Source organism: Anomaloglossus baeobatrachus, chromosome 1 (genome assembly GCF_048569485.1).
Source record: "Anomaloglossus baeobatrachus isolate aAnoBae1 chromosome 1, aAnoBae1.hap1, whole genome shotgun sequence".
Taxonomy (NCBI): Eukaryota; Metazoa; Chordata; class Amphibia; order Anura; family Aromobatidae; genus Anomaloglossus; species Anomaloglossus baeobatrachus.
In genome coordinates, this window is record NC_134353.1 from 786,721,284 (window position 1) to 786,741,708 (window position 20,425).

The 20,425-nt window shown below is 44.9% G+C and overlaps 1 protein-coding gene across 2 annotated transcripts in view; it reads right to left on the reverse strand.

Moving 5' to 3' along the window:
• The window catches only part of HSD17B4 (hydroxysteroid 17-beta dehydrogenase 4), a 509,464-nt gene that overhangs the window by 377,088 nt on the left and 111,951 nt on the right, over positions 1 to 20,425 (reverse strand). For both annotated transcript variants that reach the window (XM_075324972.1, XM_075324979.1), the window contains exons 3-5: positions 19,571 to 19,678; positions 7,239 to 7,298; positions 4,282 to 4,303 (exon numbers count right to left, since the gene is read on the reverse strand). In XM_075324972.1, coding sequence (XP_075181087.1) covers positions 4,282 to 4,303; positions 7,239 to 7,298; positions 19,571 to 19,678 — 190 coding nt within the window. The remainder of the gene's footprint in view (positions 1 to 4,281; positions 4,304 to 7,238; positions 7,299 to 19,570; positions 19,679 to 20,425) is intronic.

The following is a 20,425-nucleotide window of genomic DNA, read 5'->3' on the forward strand; positions in this document are numbered from 1 at the left end:
ATATATATATATATATATATATATATATATACATATATACATATATACAAGGCAGGAGGATCATTACCAGGATGATTTACCTTAGTAGAGAATTTGGGGACATTACCCACATAATAGTGTCAGCAGCAGCAGATCCTCGCCCCATAACAGTGTGTTATGACCACATTTTTTGCTTAAAATTTTAATTTTCCTATTTTCCTTCTCTAAAACCAGGGTGCGTCTTATGGGCCGGTGCGTCTTATAGTCCGAAAAATACGGTACCTAAGGTGCAAGTGCAGGTAAAATGCAGTCAAGGAATATTCCTAGGCCATCAGAGACTCCCTGGAGAAGCGTGCAACCCGTAGCGAAATGCGTGTTGGTGGTCCCCTGATCCATCCTGGGGGGGGGGGGGGGTCTCTGATGGCCTACGAATATTCCTTGACTGTATTTTACCTGCACTTGCAGCTTAGGTAATTATGGCTTCCTTGAGTTTTGTATGGCCTGGGTGCCTTTATAACTCCTTTATACAATGAAATTCTGTGGTATTATATATATGTACTGATTACCTCTTGTATTTACTATACCTTGGAAGCCATGGTTTCTTAGCACTTGGCCTCAGTTCCCCCCTCGTCTCTCCAACATGTGAGATTGATTTTATATCAGTCTTTTTATCCATATCGGTGTGTGATTTTCTAATAAAGTTGTATTGTTTTTGCACAGAGTACTCTATGTCCTCTTGTTTACATCTTGTCTCCTACTGACTACGCTACACTTTCATTTAAAATAAGCCCTGAAAGCAGATTTTCAGGGAGATCTGTGTCCAGCAAATATATCTAAGTGGCTCTTTTACATATTAACTAATCATTAATTTCTCTAGAGCAAGACATTCAGTCGCAGATATGAAGGTATCATTTTATTCAGCTTCCTATGACCTACAAGCTCATATAGATGGCTTAGGAGGGTTTATCCTACTGAAAGATTCCCTATAATCCCTTCCAGACATTGGATGTCAGCAATAACACTAATAACAGTTAATGTCCAATTAAGGGACTAAATAAAAATATAAATAAAGAACAAAACAAAATTATTATACCAATAAATACAAATATTTATGTAAAATCAAAATTAGTAGCCCTCAAAATTTGGTGATGTAAAAAAAGTGTTTTTAGTGTGATATAAACCTAGTATCGATGTAATCTTACTGATTGGAGGAATAAAGCTGCCTATTCACTTATACAACAAGGTGAACGGCGTAAAAAATAAAATAAATAAATAAAATAAATAAATTATAAAACCAATTCTTCAACTGTTGTTGATTTGTTCATTCTGCCTCCCAAAGATCGCAGTATGGCACGGTTCACATTTATCTTGCGCTCTACATTGAGTGCTTACACTGGGAGTTACGTGGGTAATCTCTGAAATACATGATTCAGGCAAAATTGTCAACAGAAAATTCACTGATGAGGCAGAGGGGGTCACTTTGAACTACCATCTGGCCTTTGGTTTGTCGGTGTCCATCTTTTTAAGCATGCACAAAAGTGTAGGGCACAGCAGTTTTGTGCACCACTGAAAAGGACATTGCTGCCAAAAGGAATCCGGAATAACTCTGTTGCCTCATTAGTGAATGGATCCATTAGAGGGTTCACCTGAATCACAAATCTTGGAGATGTGGATGGAAACTCTAAATGTATGTGCTCGGCACAGGATAAATGTGAACTGATCCAAATGTTCTGCACCCCAAATTGCCACTAATCGCATTCAACTGAACATTTACAAAAAAACACCTCCCCACTCTGGTCCATTATCTGTTAACGGAAATATGGGGGCTTTCATGTTACTGGTAGCACAAAGGCTCTGGAAGCGCGGTATGGCTTGCCCCCCCTCACCCTTCAAAATTTTTTTTTTTTTAGCAAAATCTGCACTCTCAAAACCAAAAGCCTCCCTCCCTTCTGAGCACCAAAATGAGCCTAAGCCACAGTTAATGTCCATATGTTTGGTATTTTTGTAGTGAGGAATGAGTGCTTAATGTATGGGGTGTATGTCTCCAGAAGCACGAACTGGGTACAGTGTACTGGCACTACTATGTACTGGCACAACAAGGGGTTATTTGCAATTTTTTATTATGCAACATTCATTGTGTTTGACTCCATGGGCGTTTTCCAGAGACAAAATCGTCACTACTCCAATAGATGACTTTGCAAAGGGGTGTGATTTCCAAAATGTGATCACTTGACGTGATTTCTGCTGTTCTGGAACTTGAAGGCCCTGCAAATGGAGACCACAAAGTATTCTAGGAAAATCTGTGCTTCAAAAATTAAAATGGCGCTCCTTCTCTTCTGAGCCCTGCAGTGCCAAGCAGTACTGCACAGTCACATGTGGGGTATTGCTACGTTCAGGAGAAATTGTGTAACACATTATGGGGCTTTTTTTTTTAATTAAGTAAAATTAATTACCGTATTTTTCGCTTTATAAGACGCACTTTTGTTCCTCCAAATTTTGGGGGAAAGTAGGGGGTGCGTCTTATAAACCGAATATACGGGGGTTTAATTATAATTATATATATATATATATATATATATATATATATATATATATATATATATATATATATATATGTGTATATATATATATATATATACTATATATATATATTATATATATATATATATATATATATATATATATATATATATACATATATATATATATATATATATATATATACACTGCAGGGTCCGCTCTGGAGCGGTGCTGGGGGCAGGTGACAGCTGCGGGCGGCAGCGTTAGATCTCCTGCTTCCGCTCATATAATATGCACAGCCGCTGTCCATCAGCATCGTGGTGCTGAAACCGCATCACGCTGAGGGGCTGGGGCAGCGGGGCATATTATCTCTGCCTGCGCCCTCCTTTGATCGCACATGATCCCCCCTGTGTTAGATATGGCCCCCGTGTTGCTGCCCATAGTAAGATAAAAAAAAAGCTTTACTTAACTCCAGCGCTGATCTCCCGGTCTCCTGCTGCTGTCTGTGATAAGGCACGCAGAGATGATATCACTCTGCCATGCCGATCACATGACCGGCAGCAGGAACCAGGAAGTGGAGGAGGGAGGACTCGGAGCTCAACTGCGAGGAGGGAGACACAGGGATTACAGCGTTGAGAAGGTAAGGAAAGTGTTTTATTTTATTATGGGCAGCAGCATGGGGGGCACATCTAATACAGGGGAAATGTGCCATCTATAGTGGCCATGGGCAGCACACATGGGGGCCATATCTAACACAGGGGAGATGTGCCATCTATAGTAGCCATGGGCAGCACACATGGGGGCCATATCTAACACAGGGGAGGTGTGCCATCTATAGTGGCCATGGGCAGCACACATGGGGGCCATATCTAACACAGGGGAGGTGTGCCATCTATAGTGGCCATGGGCAGCACACATGGGGGCCATATCTAACAGGGGAGGTGTGCAATCTATAGGGGCCATGGGCAGCACACATGGGGGCTATATCAAACACAGGGGAGGTGTGCCATCTATAGGGGCCATGGGCAGCACAGGGGTACGTGTCCCAGTACAAGGGGGCTATATTCAATATAAGGGGGCCATATGCAGATTAAGGGGGGCTAATATTAGGATGGGGGGCTATGAGGGACATATACCTTATATGATTTGTTAGACGGACACTGGCATTATGAGATGGACCCCATTTAACATTTAAAAAAAAAAATTCTCTTTTCCTTCACCAAATTTGGGGGTGCGTCTTATAATCAGGTGCGTCTTATAAAGCGAAAAATACGGTAATTAAAGAATGCTATTTTATTCAGCTAACTTTTGCTGCATCCTTTGGAGACAGAATGCACAGAACAGAAATAAAATGAAAATGTATATCATATCCCTTCCAGACACCACCAAGACGCAGCAGACTTAAAATAATGAGCTTGGCATCTCTGCATGGATACGCTGCTCTCTGAGAATTCTTGCACAGAGTTTTGCACAGGTGTTGTCCTATATCATTAGCCGTTATGCCACTACAAGGATGACAAGAGAACAACAAGATGAGAGACAAAGCTACAAGATGTGATGCTAATCTGTGTACACTGGGGACAGGAACAGCGCAGTGTAATGTAGATAGAGGCACAATACCAATCTAAGCTGGCCGGGTGAGGACACTGCGAGAGGGCGCCGGGATAAGACGCCAGGAGAGGGCGCAAGGAGAGGGCGTCGGGTGCATGTTATTTACAACAGACACCGTATACCGTATGAACGATGAAAAAAAACAAGCAAAGTATAACTCTAGTTACTTACCCTGCATTATTGATGACAATATCTGAAAAATAAAATGACAAGAAATTACAAGGGTAAAGAAACCATTACAGATTAAATGTGAAAAGAAAAGAATAATAGATCACAAAAATAAAAAGTGATATTAGTATAATTGAGTGTGATCAAGTAAGTTCCACTACCAAATACACATTAATGTACCAGAACTTCAGATGGCTATAGGATATTAAGCCCTTTATTTTTCATATCAGCACTAAATAAAATGGGAACAAAATAGTCTTTAATTTACGAGATCCCAACTATCTATACAACAAAGAGGCCTCAATCTGTAAAATCCTTGGCAGGTCAAAGGTTATAGAGACCCAGCACCATAATCAGCAATACATCCAGCCATCTGCTGCTCACACAAACAACTGGAAGTCAGGTTCAAGGAAGGGCAGAAGAAAATATCTTCTAGGTAGTCAAAAAGATGAGTATATTAGCCCATAGTTGTAGATTACGGCTACATTTACACTTCCGTTGTTTTGCATCAGTCACAATCCGTTTTGTGAGGGATGCGTTGGAGATTGTGGTACAACTGATGGGACAGATCCGGTAAAAAAACGGATCCGTTGTAGCAGTTTGTACCTGGAATCCAGCTGTGGCCGCGGGTAACCCTAATGACGTTACCACTGACAGCGCGACTCAATTCAGTTGCTTGTGGAGCTCACAGGAGCGGTCAGTTTCCGATGTAGCAGAGCTGAAAGCGTTGTGGGGCCCTGTGTGGGTTACGTCGGACCTGGAAGGGTATTTGGGGATTAATAAAGTGGTGAAAGAGGGGGCTTTTTATGTTTTTTATTTAAAATAAACAGAAACACTGAAAAATCTTTTAATTTACTTTCATTACAGTTTAGTGATGGGGGGGGGGTCTCAGACACCTGCCATCACTAAGCTAGGACTTAGTGGCAGCTATGGGCTCCCATTAACTCCTTATTACCCAAATTGCCACCGCATCAGGGCAATCGGTATGAGCCGGGTAGAGTCCTGGGACTGTCACATCTAATGGATGCGGCAATTACGGGCGGCTGCTGGCTGATATTTTTAGGCTGGGGGGGATCCCTATAACGTGGGGCTCCCCATCCTGAGAATACCAGCCCTTAGCCGTGTGGCTTTACCTTGACTGGTATCAAAATTGTGTGGGACCGCACACTGTTTTTTTTAATTTATTTATTGTACTGCACGATATAGACCCGCCCACCGGCAGCTGTGATTGGTTGCAGTGAGACAGCTGTCACTCAGTGTGGGGGTGAGTCTGATTGCAACCAATCATAGGCACCAGTGGGCAGGGGAAGCAGTGAATACCAGATGGAATAATTAGCGGCCAGCATTTTCAAAAGCAGGAGACACCAACGGAGCAGTGTGACAGCCGTGCAGCGCTGCGCGGTGTGATCGGTGAGTATGAGAGAGGGGGTGAGAGGGAGAGACCGACCGACAGAGAGAGAGAGATTTTCTAAAAGAAAGGAAACATTGATCATGCTCTGTTGCTAAAAGACGGAACCATCGCCAGAATCCGTCATTTGACAGATTGGACGGATTCAGGTGCCCATATGTTTCCATTATAACCAATGACTGATGCCGACGAAATCCTGCGCATTGCATTTTTTCCACGCTACAAAACACGTTACATTCTGCGTTGCTTCCGCCCGGTGCTCAGTCATTCCTTGCCTGATCAGTTGCATACCGGATGCAACGCAAGGCCTTCAGTTGCAATCCGTTGTTAATACAAGTCTATGGGGAGAAAATGGAATCCTGCAAAATATTTTGCAGGATACTGCAATTCCTCAAGGCAACGGATTGTGACGGATTGTGACTAATGCAAAACAACGCAAGTGTGAATGCAGCCTAACAACTACATATTCACTGCACCCGGTCATATGGCTCATACATATTCACTGCACCCGCTCATTAGGCTCATACATATTCACTGCACCCGCTCATACATATTCACTGCACCCGCTCATTAGGCTAATACATATTCACTGCACCCGCTCATGTGGCTCATACATATTCACTGCTTACGCTCATGTGGCTCATACATATTCACTGCTTCTTTTTTACCCCCCCACCCCCCATTAAATATAAAAAACAAAAAAAAAAAACCAGCTGTCCAAGCTAGCTATCCCTTTATTCAGCTATTCTATTTCTTTCTATCTACTTTTTCTAATTTTCTATTTATCCATCTATTCTAGCTATCAAATATCCTATCATTTTTTTTTCTCCTTTAAAACGCACTGTCAAAAACGCATCCAAAAGGCATGCAAAACGCATGCATTTTTACCGCTTTTTTTGTCAAATGCAGTGTTCACACTTGTCAAAGTCTGCCACAGGGTGCAATTTTTTTTTGTCAAACCAAGAACGCAGTGTGCACACATACCCTAATAGCGCTTCCTGAAATAAACAGTATAGCTGGTCTGCTCAGATTCAGCAGCTACTATGGGTACCCTGAATTGCCTCTTTATTTCTATATATATATTGTGCTCACTAATGCAATTAAGAAGGCAGGCGTGGTAATACACCATCTCTGCCTTCACTACAGGTTGTCTCCACTATTGCAGATGCAGAAGTTCAGTAAGGTCCCTGCAGTTAGATCTGGCCTAGCTGAACATTTCAAGGGGGGCTACCTAGAATCCACTCAGAAGATACATGATCATTATGGCTCATTACAAAGAATAGATTACATGAACCCCATAACGGTCACATTTGCGGCTGGGGGTTCTTTTTTCAGGCCTGCTAAAGAACTAGAGGAATAGCAGCTTACACTAAACTTAATCAGGCACACACGAGTATATAACGTTTTGATGTAGAATGGCATGAAGGCGCCCATGTTATCTACTTGAGGTTTATTTTCACAATGAATCAGATACTTTGGCACATCTCTATGATCACTGACGGGCACATTAAGGCGGCCATTCAGTAATCACTACAGAAGTAACATTTCTTACCTATTCTACCAAATGCATCCAGAGCTGTTTGAATAAGTTTCTCTCCGGCTTCCACTGAATCTAAAAGAGAAAAAATGAATATTTTAACGGTTTGCTTTGCAAGAACAATGTCCTGAGTTTTCGGTCCTAGTGATATTTTGGTAACATCTTCACATTTTCCCTCGTTGGGTTCAAGTTTCTCTGCATTTCTACAGAACAGCATGCAAAGATGATGAATGTTCAAGGATCCTCAGACTGAGACCAAACGTCCTTGCAATGACAGATAGTTTTAAATATAACGACTGTCAGACACTGAATGAGAGGGGTGACATACAGGGGGGGTCTCTGCAGCATGAAAAGGCTTTCACCATCCAGAGATGTGTCATGGAAACTATAAGACGCTAAGTCCAAACACCACGACGCCAACATCTCTTAAAGGGGTTGTCTGATGTAAAAATCCATTTTCAAATCCCTCGAAAGGAATTCTACGGTGAAGAGGGTTTCCGGGTTTAGAAAAATGATAGTTTACCTGTAGAAAGAGAGTCCCATTTGCTGGGCTTTGCAGCAGAGAATCAGTCACTTACCAGAAATCCCCGATATCCCCAGATTCTGACAATTGGAAAGAAACATGTGAAATCTCTGCTTGTGTGCTGTTACCCTCTTTCCCTGGTGCTGTCACAGCTGATTTACCTGCCAAGCTGTGATTGGCAATATCTGGGAAGAAGGGGTGAAGTATAAGGGTACCGTCTCACTAAACGACGTACCAGTGATTCAGCCACAAAACGACCTGGTCAGGATCGCTGGTGCGTCGCTACATGGTCGCTGGTGAGCTGTCAGTCAGATCTCACCAGCGACCAGCCACCAGCCACCAGCGACTCGTTTAACGATGCTACGCTTGGTAACCAGGGTAAATATCGTGTAACTAAGCAAAGCGATTTGCTTGGTTTCCCGATATTTACCCTGGTCATCAGCGTACACCACTTACACAGTCGGTGCTCGTTGGTCTCCTGCCGTCAAACATGCCGATGTGTGCTGCACAGCGGGAGACCAACGAGCAAAAAATGAACCAGACCAGTGTGTAACGATCAGCGATTTCACAGCAGGGGCCAGGTCGCTGCTTAGTGTCACACACAGCGAGATCGCTGATGAGGTCACTGGTACGTCACAAAACCTGTAACTCAGCAGCGATCTCGCTATGTGAGAAGTACCCCTAAGTCCCCAGATGCAGAGATTTCACATGAAGCGCAAAACAGGGAAAAAGCAGAGGAGCTAAGTATTTTTACAAGGTCTTTTATCTTAAATTTTAATTTTAAAAAACAAACAGGTCCTTTTTAAATTAAATGGGGCAAAGTTGCAAAATCACATAAAACCTAATTGCGAGTTCCTCATTCAGTGCCCTCGTCTATTAGGGCAGTTACAATGGGATTCTCGCACTCCACAAGGTCACCACAAAGGAGACTCATTATTTCAATAACATTTTCCACTTTGCCAGTGGTGACACTACTGGGAATTAAACACTTTCTTCCCAATTTTCCCGCAGATCACAGTGGATTGCTGGGATTAACGGCAGCAGGATACTATGTGATCAGCTTGCATTTGGAAAATACTGTACATAAAGGGGTTCATCAGTCATAGGATTCCATAGGATAAATCATCAACATGAAATTGGTGGTGGTCCGACACCTAGCACCCCACCGGTCAGTGGCTCTGGAGGCGGCGAGATGTAAATATACACTGCTTGGCCTTGTTCAGTTTAGACTGTCTGCTGCTGAACAATGCTGGTCAGCGACTATTCTCCGAATTAGTCAGGAATGTGAAAATCTGAGCAGTGGCCACTACAATGAATGGCGCTGTGCAGGGCTGCCGCCAGAGATCCTACGCTGACCAGTGGGAGTACAGCACCATTATCGATCAGGAGACCGGAGAACCCCTTCCGAATATTTTAGTTGAAACATTTTAGGTATCTAGAAATTACCATTAAAATGGTAGAGGTGTCTTATCTGTGATTGTAAAATGAAAGACGAGTGACAAAACAGCAGACAGCTTGGTGCCGCACACCTAAGAAATAAGTGCATCAGACGGCGCATCATGATGGAAGACGAGCCATGCAGATCACTCCGAACGCTGCAAAAAGGTGGCACGGCAAATAACATGTGTATGCAAAGCAACATAGATAGAGGAGAACGCTACTGCGAGAATAGACCGCAGCCACACAGCCGGTTGTCAATTGCAAACAATGGGAAAGCCTAATGCTCGGGCTCAGCAGGAATCTTCGTGGCCAATTTCAGACTCTGAGGATGGCATTCACACAGCAGTGATTCGACACTTCTCCAGACGCTGACCCTTGAGAGTGAGGGCATTCTACTGTAGTGTCTTTTTAATGGAAAATAAATCCACTTCTGTGAAATACAAGCTTTTACTAATCCAGAATAAAAGCCAACATAAAGTACAAGTTGTAGACAAGCATTACAAAAAGAGATATGCTGCGCGTACAGAAAAGCTGACACCCCGAATACCACTATTTGGCAGCAGATTGAAAGTACAGCTAATTGTAAAAGTGGTAACTGTGTTACTAATGCTGCCGAGGTCAAAGTTATTATAGATTACATGAAATACACGGGGAAAAGGATATAGCCATCTTCCCTGACTGATCGCAATATTTCTATAATGCACCTAATGTACTTAAAGGGGTATTCCAACAAATGAAGTTAATTTTAATCAATAGATCTTGGAATAATAATAATTTCCACAATTTAGATGTGATTAATTAAAATGCTCCTGTGCTGAGATACTCTTATATGTGTGTCCCCGCTATGTACTGTGTAATGGCTGTGTCTGACCGTACAGGAACCTAGTCTGATCATACCACATCTCCTGTGCTGAGATAATCTTATATATATATATATGTGTCCCGGCTACGTACTGTGTTATGGCTGTGTCTGACTGTACAGGGACATGGTCTGATCATACCACAGCTCCTGGGCCAGGGAGGATGCATTAAAGTATAAAGACATTACAGCATAGGATTGCAAATTATTCTTTCTTTGAGGTAAAACATTTTTAAAAAACATGTTTTACCTCACAAAAAGAATCATCTATGATCCCGTGTTGTAATGTCTGTATACTTTTTTACTTGTTCCCCAGGAGCTGTGGTATGATCAGACCACGTCCCTGTACAGTCAGACACGGCCATTACTCAGTGCAACCAAGTCTTAGTGCAGGAGACGCGGTGATGGCAACTGCTGTGCAGAGGTTCAATCTAAATGCTGCAAACACCAAAGCAGCACATTTGAGTAATTGACTCAAATGATGTTTTTTGGGGGGTTTTTTGGTTGACAGTCAGTACTTGGCCAAATGGGGTGTAGGGTCAGGAGAGCTATTGATCAAGGAAGAAGAGCCAAGTAACAGAAGCAGTAATCATTAAAGGGAACCTGTCAGCAGAAATGTCCCCTAAAACCTAACAGATTCCCCCTCTGCAGCTCCTGGGCTGCATTCTATAAAGGTCCCTGTTATGATTGTGCCCACTTTCTGACCGAAAAAAAGTGTTTATAAAGTTGTACCTTTTTGGCTTCTGATTCTGTAAATCCGTCACGGGGGCGGGCTGCCTGATGGCCGTTATTCTGCCCCCTGGTCCTGTATGCCGCCCCCATCGCTGATTTCAATACTTCTGGACGCCGCCCACTGCTCCAGCCATCCCCGCGCATGCCCAGTGCCCATCTCTCGGGGATGAGCACTGTGCCCAGCGTCACGTGCACGCAGGGTTAAGATTATGGGCGGTGCTGTGATGTTTATTCCTAAGCAACCGCCCATAATCGCGGGACCGCGCTTTCGGTGTAGTCACTGCTCCGCGCTCTTCCCATCTATTTCCTGCCTCGGGGCAAGATGGGAAGGAGGCGAAGTGAGGTCAGCAGCAGCGCGCTTGCGCAGAAAGAAGCAGGCCGAGGGGGAAAGCGCGGTCCCGCGATTATGGGCGGTTGCTTAGGAATAAACATCACAGCACCGCCCATAATCTTAACCCTGCGTGCACGTCACCAGCGGTGACGCTGGGCACAGTGCTCATCCCCGAGAGATGGGCACTGGGCATGCGCGGGGATGGCTGGAGCAGTGGGCGGCGTCCAGAAGTATTGAAATCAGCGATGGGGGCGGCATACAGGACCAGGGGGCAGAATAACGGCCATCAGGCAGCCCGCCCCCGTGACGGATTTACAGAATCAGAAGCCAAAAAGGTACAACTTTATAAACACTTTTTTTCGGTCAGAAAGTGGGCACAATCATAACAGGGACCTTTATAGAATGCAGCCCAGGAGCTGCAGAGGGGGAATCTGTTAGGTTTTAGGGGACATTTCTGCTGACAGGTTCCCTTTAAGCAAACGTAAAACAGTAAGTTACGTGATTTTGATTAGCTGCTACAGGTAAGAAAACATTACAATAAGCCTTATTGTAACATACTAACAGTAGCAGAAGTCACCATACTTCATGTTTCTTGCTCAGTTTTGAGCAGAATTGATATTGATCAGAATTAGGTTAGGTCTGTCGGTTTGACCCACTACAACAAACAGTGTCTCTCGTGTCACCCCTTGGGAAAATTAAAGGGGTTATCCGGCTTCTTTGACTTTTTTTTTTTATTTCCCTATTGGGCTACATTGGGGCAGGTAAGTAGATAGAGACCACTTACCTGCCCCGCTGTCAGCCCCCTCTCCCCCGGCTCAGAGCGGTCATGTGACCGCTCCTGCCGCGATTTTGCTGCTTCCGGTCTTTGCACGTCTACATGGGCAGGGCCATGTTGACATGCAAATGTGGAGCAGCATGTCACCTCCCTGCTGGGCGACTACAGTGCGAGGAGTCACCGCCCCCCTTCCCTGCACCCTCCCACACATTCCCCTGCACCTCCAGTAACCTCCCCCTGCACTGCTGTGGGGTCCGTGATTTGGGGGCGGGGCCTGGCGGCAGCTGCCGTAGTGTCAGCTCCAGCACCGGGCCCCCTGCCCAGGATCGCACATTCAAATGTACCGGCATCACAGATCACCGATGCCGGTACATTTGAATGTGCTGATGAGAAGTCACTGTCCCTCCCGCTGTCTGTGCGCTCTGCAGCACAGCGGTGACGTCACTACTGTGCTGAAGAGAGCACAGACAGCGGACGAACGTGCAGGAGCGGCGGGGACCGAGGACGGGTGAGTATGTACTCCACATGTGTTCCCGATGGGTATGGGGGGGTTGCAGAGCCATGTGTGTGCGTGTGCAGAGCCATGTGTGTGCGTGTACAGTGCAGAGCCATGCGTGTGCAGAGCCATGTGTACGGTGCAGAGCCATGTATGTACGGTGCAGAGCCATGTGTACGGTGCAGAGCCATGCATGTGCAGAGCCATGCATGTGCAGAGCCATGTGTACGGTGCAGAGCCATGTGTACGGTGCAGAGCCATGTGTGTACGGTGCAGAGCCATGTGTACGGTGCAGAGCCATGTGTGTACGGTGCAGAGCCATGTGTGTACGGTGCAGAGCCATGTGTACAGTGCAGAGCCATGTGTACGGTGCAGAGCCATGCATGTGCAGAGCCATGTGTACGGTGCAGAACCATGTGTACGGTGCAGAGCCATGCGTGTGCAGAGCCATGTGTACGGTGCAGAGCCATGTGTGTACGGTGCAGAGCCATGTGTACGGTGCAGAGCCATGTGTACAGTGCAGAGCCATGTGTACGGTGCAGAGCCATGTGTGTACGGTGCAGAGCCATGTGTGTACGGTGCAGAGCCATGTGTGTACGGTGCAGAGCCATGTGTACGGTGCAGAGCCATGTGTACGGTGCAGAGCCATGCATGTGCAGAGCCATGTGTACGGTGCAGAGCCATGTGTACGGTGCAGAGCCATGTGTACGGTGCAGAGCCATGTGTACGGTGCAGAGCCATGCGTGTGCAGAGCCATGTGTACGGTGCAGAGCCATGTGTGTACGGTGCAGAGCCATGTGTACGGTGCAGAGCCATGTGTACGGTGCAGAGCCATGTGTACGGTGCAGAGCCATGCGTGTGCAGAGCCATGTGTACGGTGCAGAGCCATGTGTACGGTGCAGAGCCATGCGTGTGCAGAGCCATGTGTACGGTGCAGAGACATATGTGTGCGGTGCAGACCCCGATGTGAGGCTGTTATTTGCAATGCTGTAGTGATACCAGGTCAGGTGCTGGGGAAGAATATACTGACAGGGACTGTGTGTGCAGGGGGCGGGCAGGGGGCGAGGCTGGACACTGGGGAGGGGCTGGACACTGAGGCTGGGCGGTGACAGCTCTGACTGAGGTTTTGCACAGGAAGTGGTCATGTTTGCTGGATCTGAATGTAAACAAGAAGCTGCAGAGAATAAAGGTATAATTCAAGAGGAACAAAAGTTAGAAAACAGAAAATAACAATGTAGGTGTGATTTATATGACAATACAGCACAGATAAACTCAAAAATTTTTGTTAAGCTAATGTCGGACAACTCCTTTAACTGCCCACCGCACTTACAAAACCATTAAAATAAACCTTAAAATCGACAAACCCGCCTCTGTAACAGGAACTTGTCATTGGCTTCATGCTGTATGAACCGCGGGCAGCATGAATCAGCCACTGGTTGCATTGTTACAGCTGCAAAGTTTCAGAGAACACAAGCTTACATAGTCCCCAGCAGGCTTTCAAATTCCCAAAAGGATGAATAATGTGAGGTAGGTCACCGTGGCTGACATGTCTCTCAATGTATGTGTCAGTATAGGGGAGTGGGGAGGGAGTAGTCAATGAACCAGCCTCTTTCTACTGTTCCAAAATGCACAATCCTCAAGTGGTTTTTCAATGTGGGCATGCTCTGAACAACCATAGCATTTCAGAGTCAATGAGGTTGCCCACTACTAGGACACCCCCTACTCATTCCCTTTGTTCACCCCCGTAAAAATAAATAAACCTATACTCACCTCAGGTGCGGCCGCAGTTCCAGCGATTTATGAAGTTGGGTTCCAGGGGCCCATGTGACGTTGTTATGACGTGAGCTCTGGGACCAATTAGCAACTGGCGTCTGTCTCCCCGCCTTTGGCTATTTGAGCAGGATGTGAGCGCTGTACTAACTTCCTGCTCAAATGTCCCAAGGTGAGGTGAAGGAAGCCAGCGCTGATTGGACACAGGGGTCGCTTGTCATAAGAATGTCATGTGGGCATCGGGAGCACGACTTCAGACATCGCTGGAATCATGCCCGCACTAGAGGGAAGTATAGGCTTATTTAATTTTTACGGAGGCAAACAAGGGGAATGAGTATGGGTTGTCAGAGTAGTGGACAAGCCCTTTAAAGCACCTTTGTAGCACTGTAGTGGTACCACTAATGTAAGATCTTTGCGCCTAATCTCATACTTACTAGTCGCTGTCTTCATCTTTTGTCGGTGGCACTCTAGTTGGTCTCCAACAGTTTGTGACTTGCCAGCTGCTCCAGTGTTTGGTGGGCAATCCTGAAGTCACAACTCAATGTAAGTCTATGAGAGCTAAAACAATGCTTTCACAGATTTGCATTGAAAACTTGTAACCGTTACCTCCGACTTAAAGTCCATCAGAAGTTGCGGTTGTTGGCGACGTGGAACTGGAGCGGCACCGAAACGGCGGGTGGTGAGTGTAACACTAAGTGCAGGGGCCTTATGTTCACTGTGGTGCTTAAAAAAAAGTTGAGTCGTGATTTGACCTTTTTCTGACAACCACCGTACGAATTGGCCCATTAACGGTTGTGTGTTAGAGCCGGGACTTTCCTGTAACTAAAACTAATGGTGCGAAGTGACATTAACAGCACGCCGGCATGGGGGCGTGTAATTTTATGCACCTATCGGCACACCTGTTAGTGATCGGGAAGAAGTGGAAGAAAAAATAAAGCAAAAAAACGGAAATTGACTGTCATGAAGGGTTAAACATTCTGGACTGCAATAACAGAGCCAGTGTCTGAACCTTGTTGCCATTACAATACTCTATGATCCGCCTCTAATCTTTACCTACCCTCACCCTCCTCTGCCATCATGGTCTGTAGACTCTGACGGGCAGGGGCCACTCTCCTACGTCATTCAGAAGGCGCACTCATTATTCTTCTTGTTCTTCATTTCTTCGTCATGTACTTCATACAATACATACACGCCACTTGAAGGTAATGGTGGTAGAAAATCAATAATACAATAAAAATACTACAGGGAGATCAAAAGAATTGTAGTCCTTGAGGTTTTCACTACAGGTTGTTTGGTTTTGGGTTTTTGGTTTTTTTTTAAAAAAAACCTATTGTAATAGTCTGATGGGTATATGACTGGTGACTCAGTTGTAATCCAAATTATCCAAAAATAATCATGAAAGCCTAGTCAAAGATAATTTTACCCAAAGATTAAAAAAAATTAAAAAAAAATCCTCCATATAATTTCAGTCTACAGCAATGGAATAATAGTAATAAATCAGAATAAAGCATAGACTGAGGCAACAAAGTGTGAATAATACAACGAAATCTGACTTTTTGGAACTTGCCTGTTGAAATGACACTAATTTCTTGGCTTACAGTGATCTTCAGCATGTGCCCAAGCTTTCTGGTGGAGACTTATTCAATTTGCGTGGCTAAATACAATCGTTCCCTGTCACCTTTATATTTATAGTGATTTAAAGGAAAAATGAAAGAAAAAATTCCCCAGCAGCTCCTCTCACGCTGTTCTTCTAGATTAACCGGTCTCTTCCTTTATATGTATCACGATAAAACCCCCATACACCTTAGTTAGACCAAAGTTGTACCAAATAAACGATTTTATCAAATCAATTGTTTGGTTTTTGGTTCTTTAGATGGTGAACAATTGAACTTTCGGACGACTGTGAACGTTTCTTGCCCAAACGTTAATCGGGCTTGTCTGTTAATTTCCTACCTCTATCATCCCTTGTATAATGTGAATGTACTGATGCTTTGGAAAACGAACAATCTGGTGGGTGTACCAACTTAAGATTCTGGACCGTTTTCCTTCGCTATACATTGAAAATATATGGCTTCATCTTCAGGATCTTTGGACATGTGTATGGTGCGGTCATGTAACTTAGTATTATAGTTTGATGGTCATCTCCTCGCTATATGTATGTTGGTGTAGTGTACACGGTTATTCATAGTTTGATGGTCATCTCATCGCCATATGTATGGGGCCTATAGACACGGCCGTAATAACAGTCAGTGTGATTTATGCAGCTCGTGGTTTGCTCAGCAAGACTCTATTGTTCGGTTCCTTTAACTCAAAGCCAAACATGAATACACCACAATCTAGTTTTCCCATTATAAAGCTGAAATATCCCTTAACATGCAAGAAACTAATATCATTGGTGCTAATTGAAAATACCTTACAGGTTCCCAGCCGCAAATAGGCGTCCCTGTCCACCCCAGGGCTAATATGTCCGGGCTGTTGTGCAAGGTGACAAGATATAATAACCCAGCAGGCAGTTGCCAAAAAAAAAAAAAGATTCATAATCACCTTAATGGGGGTTGAAGTAGTAAACCCAGATCTGGCAGTCCAGACTTTAGATGTCCATAAAAGAGAGTAAAAAGTCCACATTCAAAACGTCCTTTTCCACTGGGCTTTGTCTTTGTAGGTTTAACTCCACCCGAGCATCTGCGATAGTGTCCCGACGGGCAGCTACTGTCCCAATGTCCATGATACACACAAGAAACTCCGGATGCAAATGGCGACGTCATCTCAATTCGCTAGAAAGGTCCGCTAGGTCCAGTGGAAAGCCCAGTGGGAATGGACGTTTTGAATGCAGACTTTCTTCTATGGACATCTAAAGTCTGGACTGCCAGGTCTGGTTGTAGTACTTCAACACCTATTAAGGTACAGTGGAACCTTGGTTAACGAGAATAATCCGTTCTGGGAGTGTGCTTGTTAACCAAGTTACTCTTTCAGCAAAGCAAGATTTCCCATAGAAAATCATTGTAATGCAGACAATTCGTTCCACAACTTGTTAAATGTCCCATCCTGGTCCCCTATTGTGCCATTCCACACACGTACAAACACACACAAACACAGCTTATGCTCATCTTACCTTCCGTTCCCTCGCCGGTCTCCTGGAACTTGCAGTTCACCCATACAAGACGTGATCGGATAACCAAGGCGACTGATGCCGGACCTTACGCACTCAGCGCGCTGACGTCAAAGGCAGGAGCCTCTTGCCTCTGATTGGCCAGTGGGCTGCCTTTGAGTAGCGCCTGACAGAGGAAGTTCCTCCCTCGTCGCGATGGTTACCGGATACACATCCTGTGGAGGGAGGACCTTCCTCTGCCAGCCACTATTCAAAGGCAGCGTGCTGGCCAATCAGAGGCAAGCGGCTCCTGCCTTTGACGTCAGCGCGCTGGGAGCTGAAGGTCCGGCATCGGTCGCCTTGGTTACCAGATACATGCATGTTCCAGGAAGCCGGCGAGGGAACGGAAGGTAAGGTGAGCATAATAAGTGTGCGTGTTTGTTTGTGTGTGTGTTTGTGCGTGCTTGTGTGTGTTTGTGTGGACTGCAAGAGTGGGTTAGAGCACGGTGGATGTACAGAACCGGAAGTGTGTGCGGTGAGTATTTTGGTCGTACAGCAAGGCTTTCTCGTAAACCAAGTTACAGATTTACAGAAAGCTTTGCTTGTTAGGCGAAATACTCGCTAACTGGGTTACTCGTTAAGCGAGGTTCCACTGTAATTGTAAACGAAAAGCAAGATATAGGAGCACTCCTGTGTGAATCGCTATCGTGCCAGGATCCACTGGAGGTGTCACCTGAACAAGCACAACACTTACTGATACCAGAGGGTGAAACAATCTAAAAAGGCAGGAAGACAAAGGAGCGCAAATAGGGTCTTATTCAGGTGAGAGGATAATGGCCCAGTCACACACAACGACTTACCAGCGATCCCGAAAACGATGCGACCTGATAGGGATCGCAGGTAAGTCGCTGGGAGGTCGCCGGTGAGATGTCACACAGTCAGATCTTAGCAGCGATGCAGGAAGAATGCAGGTTGCAGTAGCGACCTCTATAACGATCTCAGCAGTCACTGTGACCCTGTCACACAGTGTCAAACACAGTGATGTGTCCTGCCCAGAAGGACATCGCCTTTGAAGAAAATGGCCTGGACCATTTGGCAACGACTAGAGATCTCACAGCAGGGGCCTGATCGCTAGGAAGTGTCACACATAACGAGATCGCTAACGGGATCGCTACTGCGTCACAGAAACCGTGACTCAGCAGCGATCTCGTTAGCGATCTCGTTATGTGTGACAGTACCTTTAGGGTAAGAAACTGAAAGAGTCACACCTTGAGGGGTTGTGACAATGACAACCCCTATAATAGCGTAAAACAGAGCTGCTGCAGCCCCATGTGGAAGATTAAATCAAACTGGTGCAGAAAGGGTTAATGCCACGCTGCCGTGAATGAGAGGAAGACAGATTAGATGGTGATTTTATTAACACCACATTTCAGAGAAATTTATCTCCATCGTCAGGTCAATCACATTGTGATCACATTGTGATTTTGACCTGATGAAGGAAATAAATATCTCCAAAACGCGTTGATAAAATCACCATCTAATCACTCCTGCAGTTTTCCTCTCATTCACGGCAGCGTAGCATTAACCCTTTCTGCAACAGTTTGAATTCCGCAGAGGGTGAAAGTCAGATGTGTGGTTCCCGTGCTGCCGCCTTCACCACAAGCTCTTTTCCGTGTCCGGGGATGATCAGCTCGGAGGGTTAGACCACCGATAAACTCCAATCAGCTGCTGTACAGACTGTACAGACGGCCCACTACACATATTCCATGGGACTTACCAGAACAACTGTAAAAGTGAAAAAAGGGAGCATGGACGGAGACGGCTGATAGAGGAAGCCAGAGGATTAATATGTGATAAGGAATTTATTGGCACTATGCGTTTCGGAGATGATCCGGGACCTTCCTCACGTGCTCATAAATGCATAGTGCCAATAAATTCCTCCTCCCATGTTAGTCCTGTGGCATCCTCTATTAGCAGCACTGCCATTCACCCTTTCACTTTTACAATAATTAAGGTAATTGTGAAACTTTTTTGGGCAATGGGTGATTTACCTTGTCACCTTGTGCAATAGCCTGGATTATTTCTTATATCCGTGAACGTGTTTGCATCAACTCGATGAACAAAAAGTAATATTTTATTCTTAGGGGAAGATAAACGACACTGGGCCTGTAAATGCCTGCATTATTCTGTGTAAACAGATCTGGCGAATTATCAGGCACGGACTGTTCATACTCAGTTGCTAATAAGACTTATAACAATACAATATAATTGGTAAGTGCTACAGCGACTCTACCCATAGACGTGATCACACGACAGAGCAGAAACCTCCTTACCGTAATTGGCCACCGCTTTCCCGCCCTTCGCTCTGATTTCTTCTACAACCTTGTCGGCAGCTGATGAACTTTTCCCATCGCCTTTAATGTCGCCTCCCAGATCATTAACTGCAGAATCATTACAAAAGTCAGCGTTATTTCATCATACACAAAAACACCGTAGAAACAAAATCCATGCAATAATAGAGAACTATCTCAAGTGTCTAGATACAGAACAGAAGCTTGAAAATGTACAAGTTGTAGTCAAATAAACGACAATAGGAAAAGAACTGTAAAATGAACCAAAAGAAGAAACGGGTGATACATCCATGTGAGACCCCTGAAAAAGGTCAAAAAGGTAGGATTGGTAGGAGTGTAGTGACAGCAGGACACTGCGGCATTCACGCAGGCTTCTTCCGACAGATCCTGTGTTAGTACAACTGGAAAAAAAACTGTAAAATGGACCAAAACAAGAGACGGGCGATACATCCATGTGAGACCCCCTGAAAAAGGTCAAAAAGGTAGGATTGGTAGGAGTGTCGTGACAGCAGGACACTGCGGCATTCAGGCTTCTTCTGACAGATTCTGTGTTAGTATAACTAGAAAATAACTGTTCCACAGTCAATTGGATTCAGTATGGATGTATTAAAGGAAATCTGTCCCCAGGTTTCTGCTGTGTAATCTAAGAACAGCATGAGGTAGGGGTTAAAACATAGAATTCGGAAATGTGTCTCTTATCATACTGTGTGCTTTTGTTTACTTATAATGAAGGTTTTATCACTAGTTCATTATCACTGCTGTGGCCAGCTGTCACCTGAGATAAACAGCTCACTGTCAATAGACTAAGTACATAGAGATCCTGGTGTGGGCGGGGTT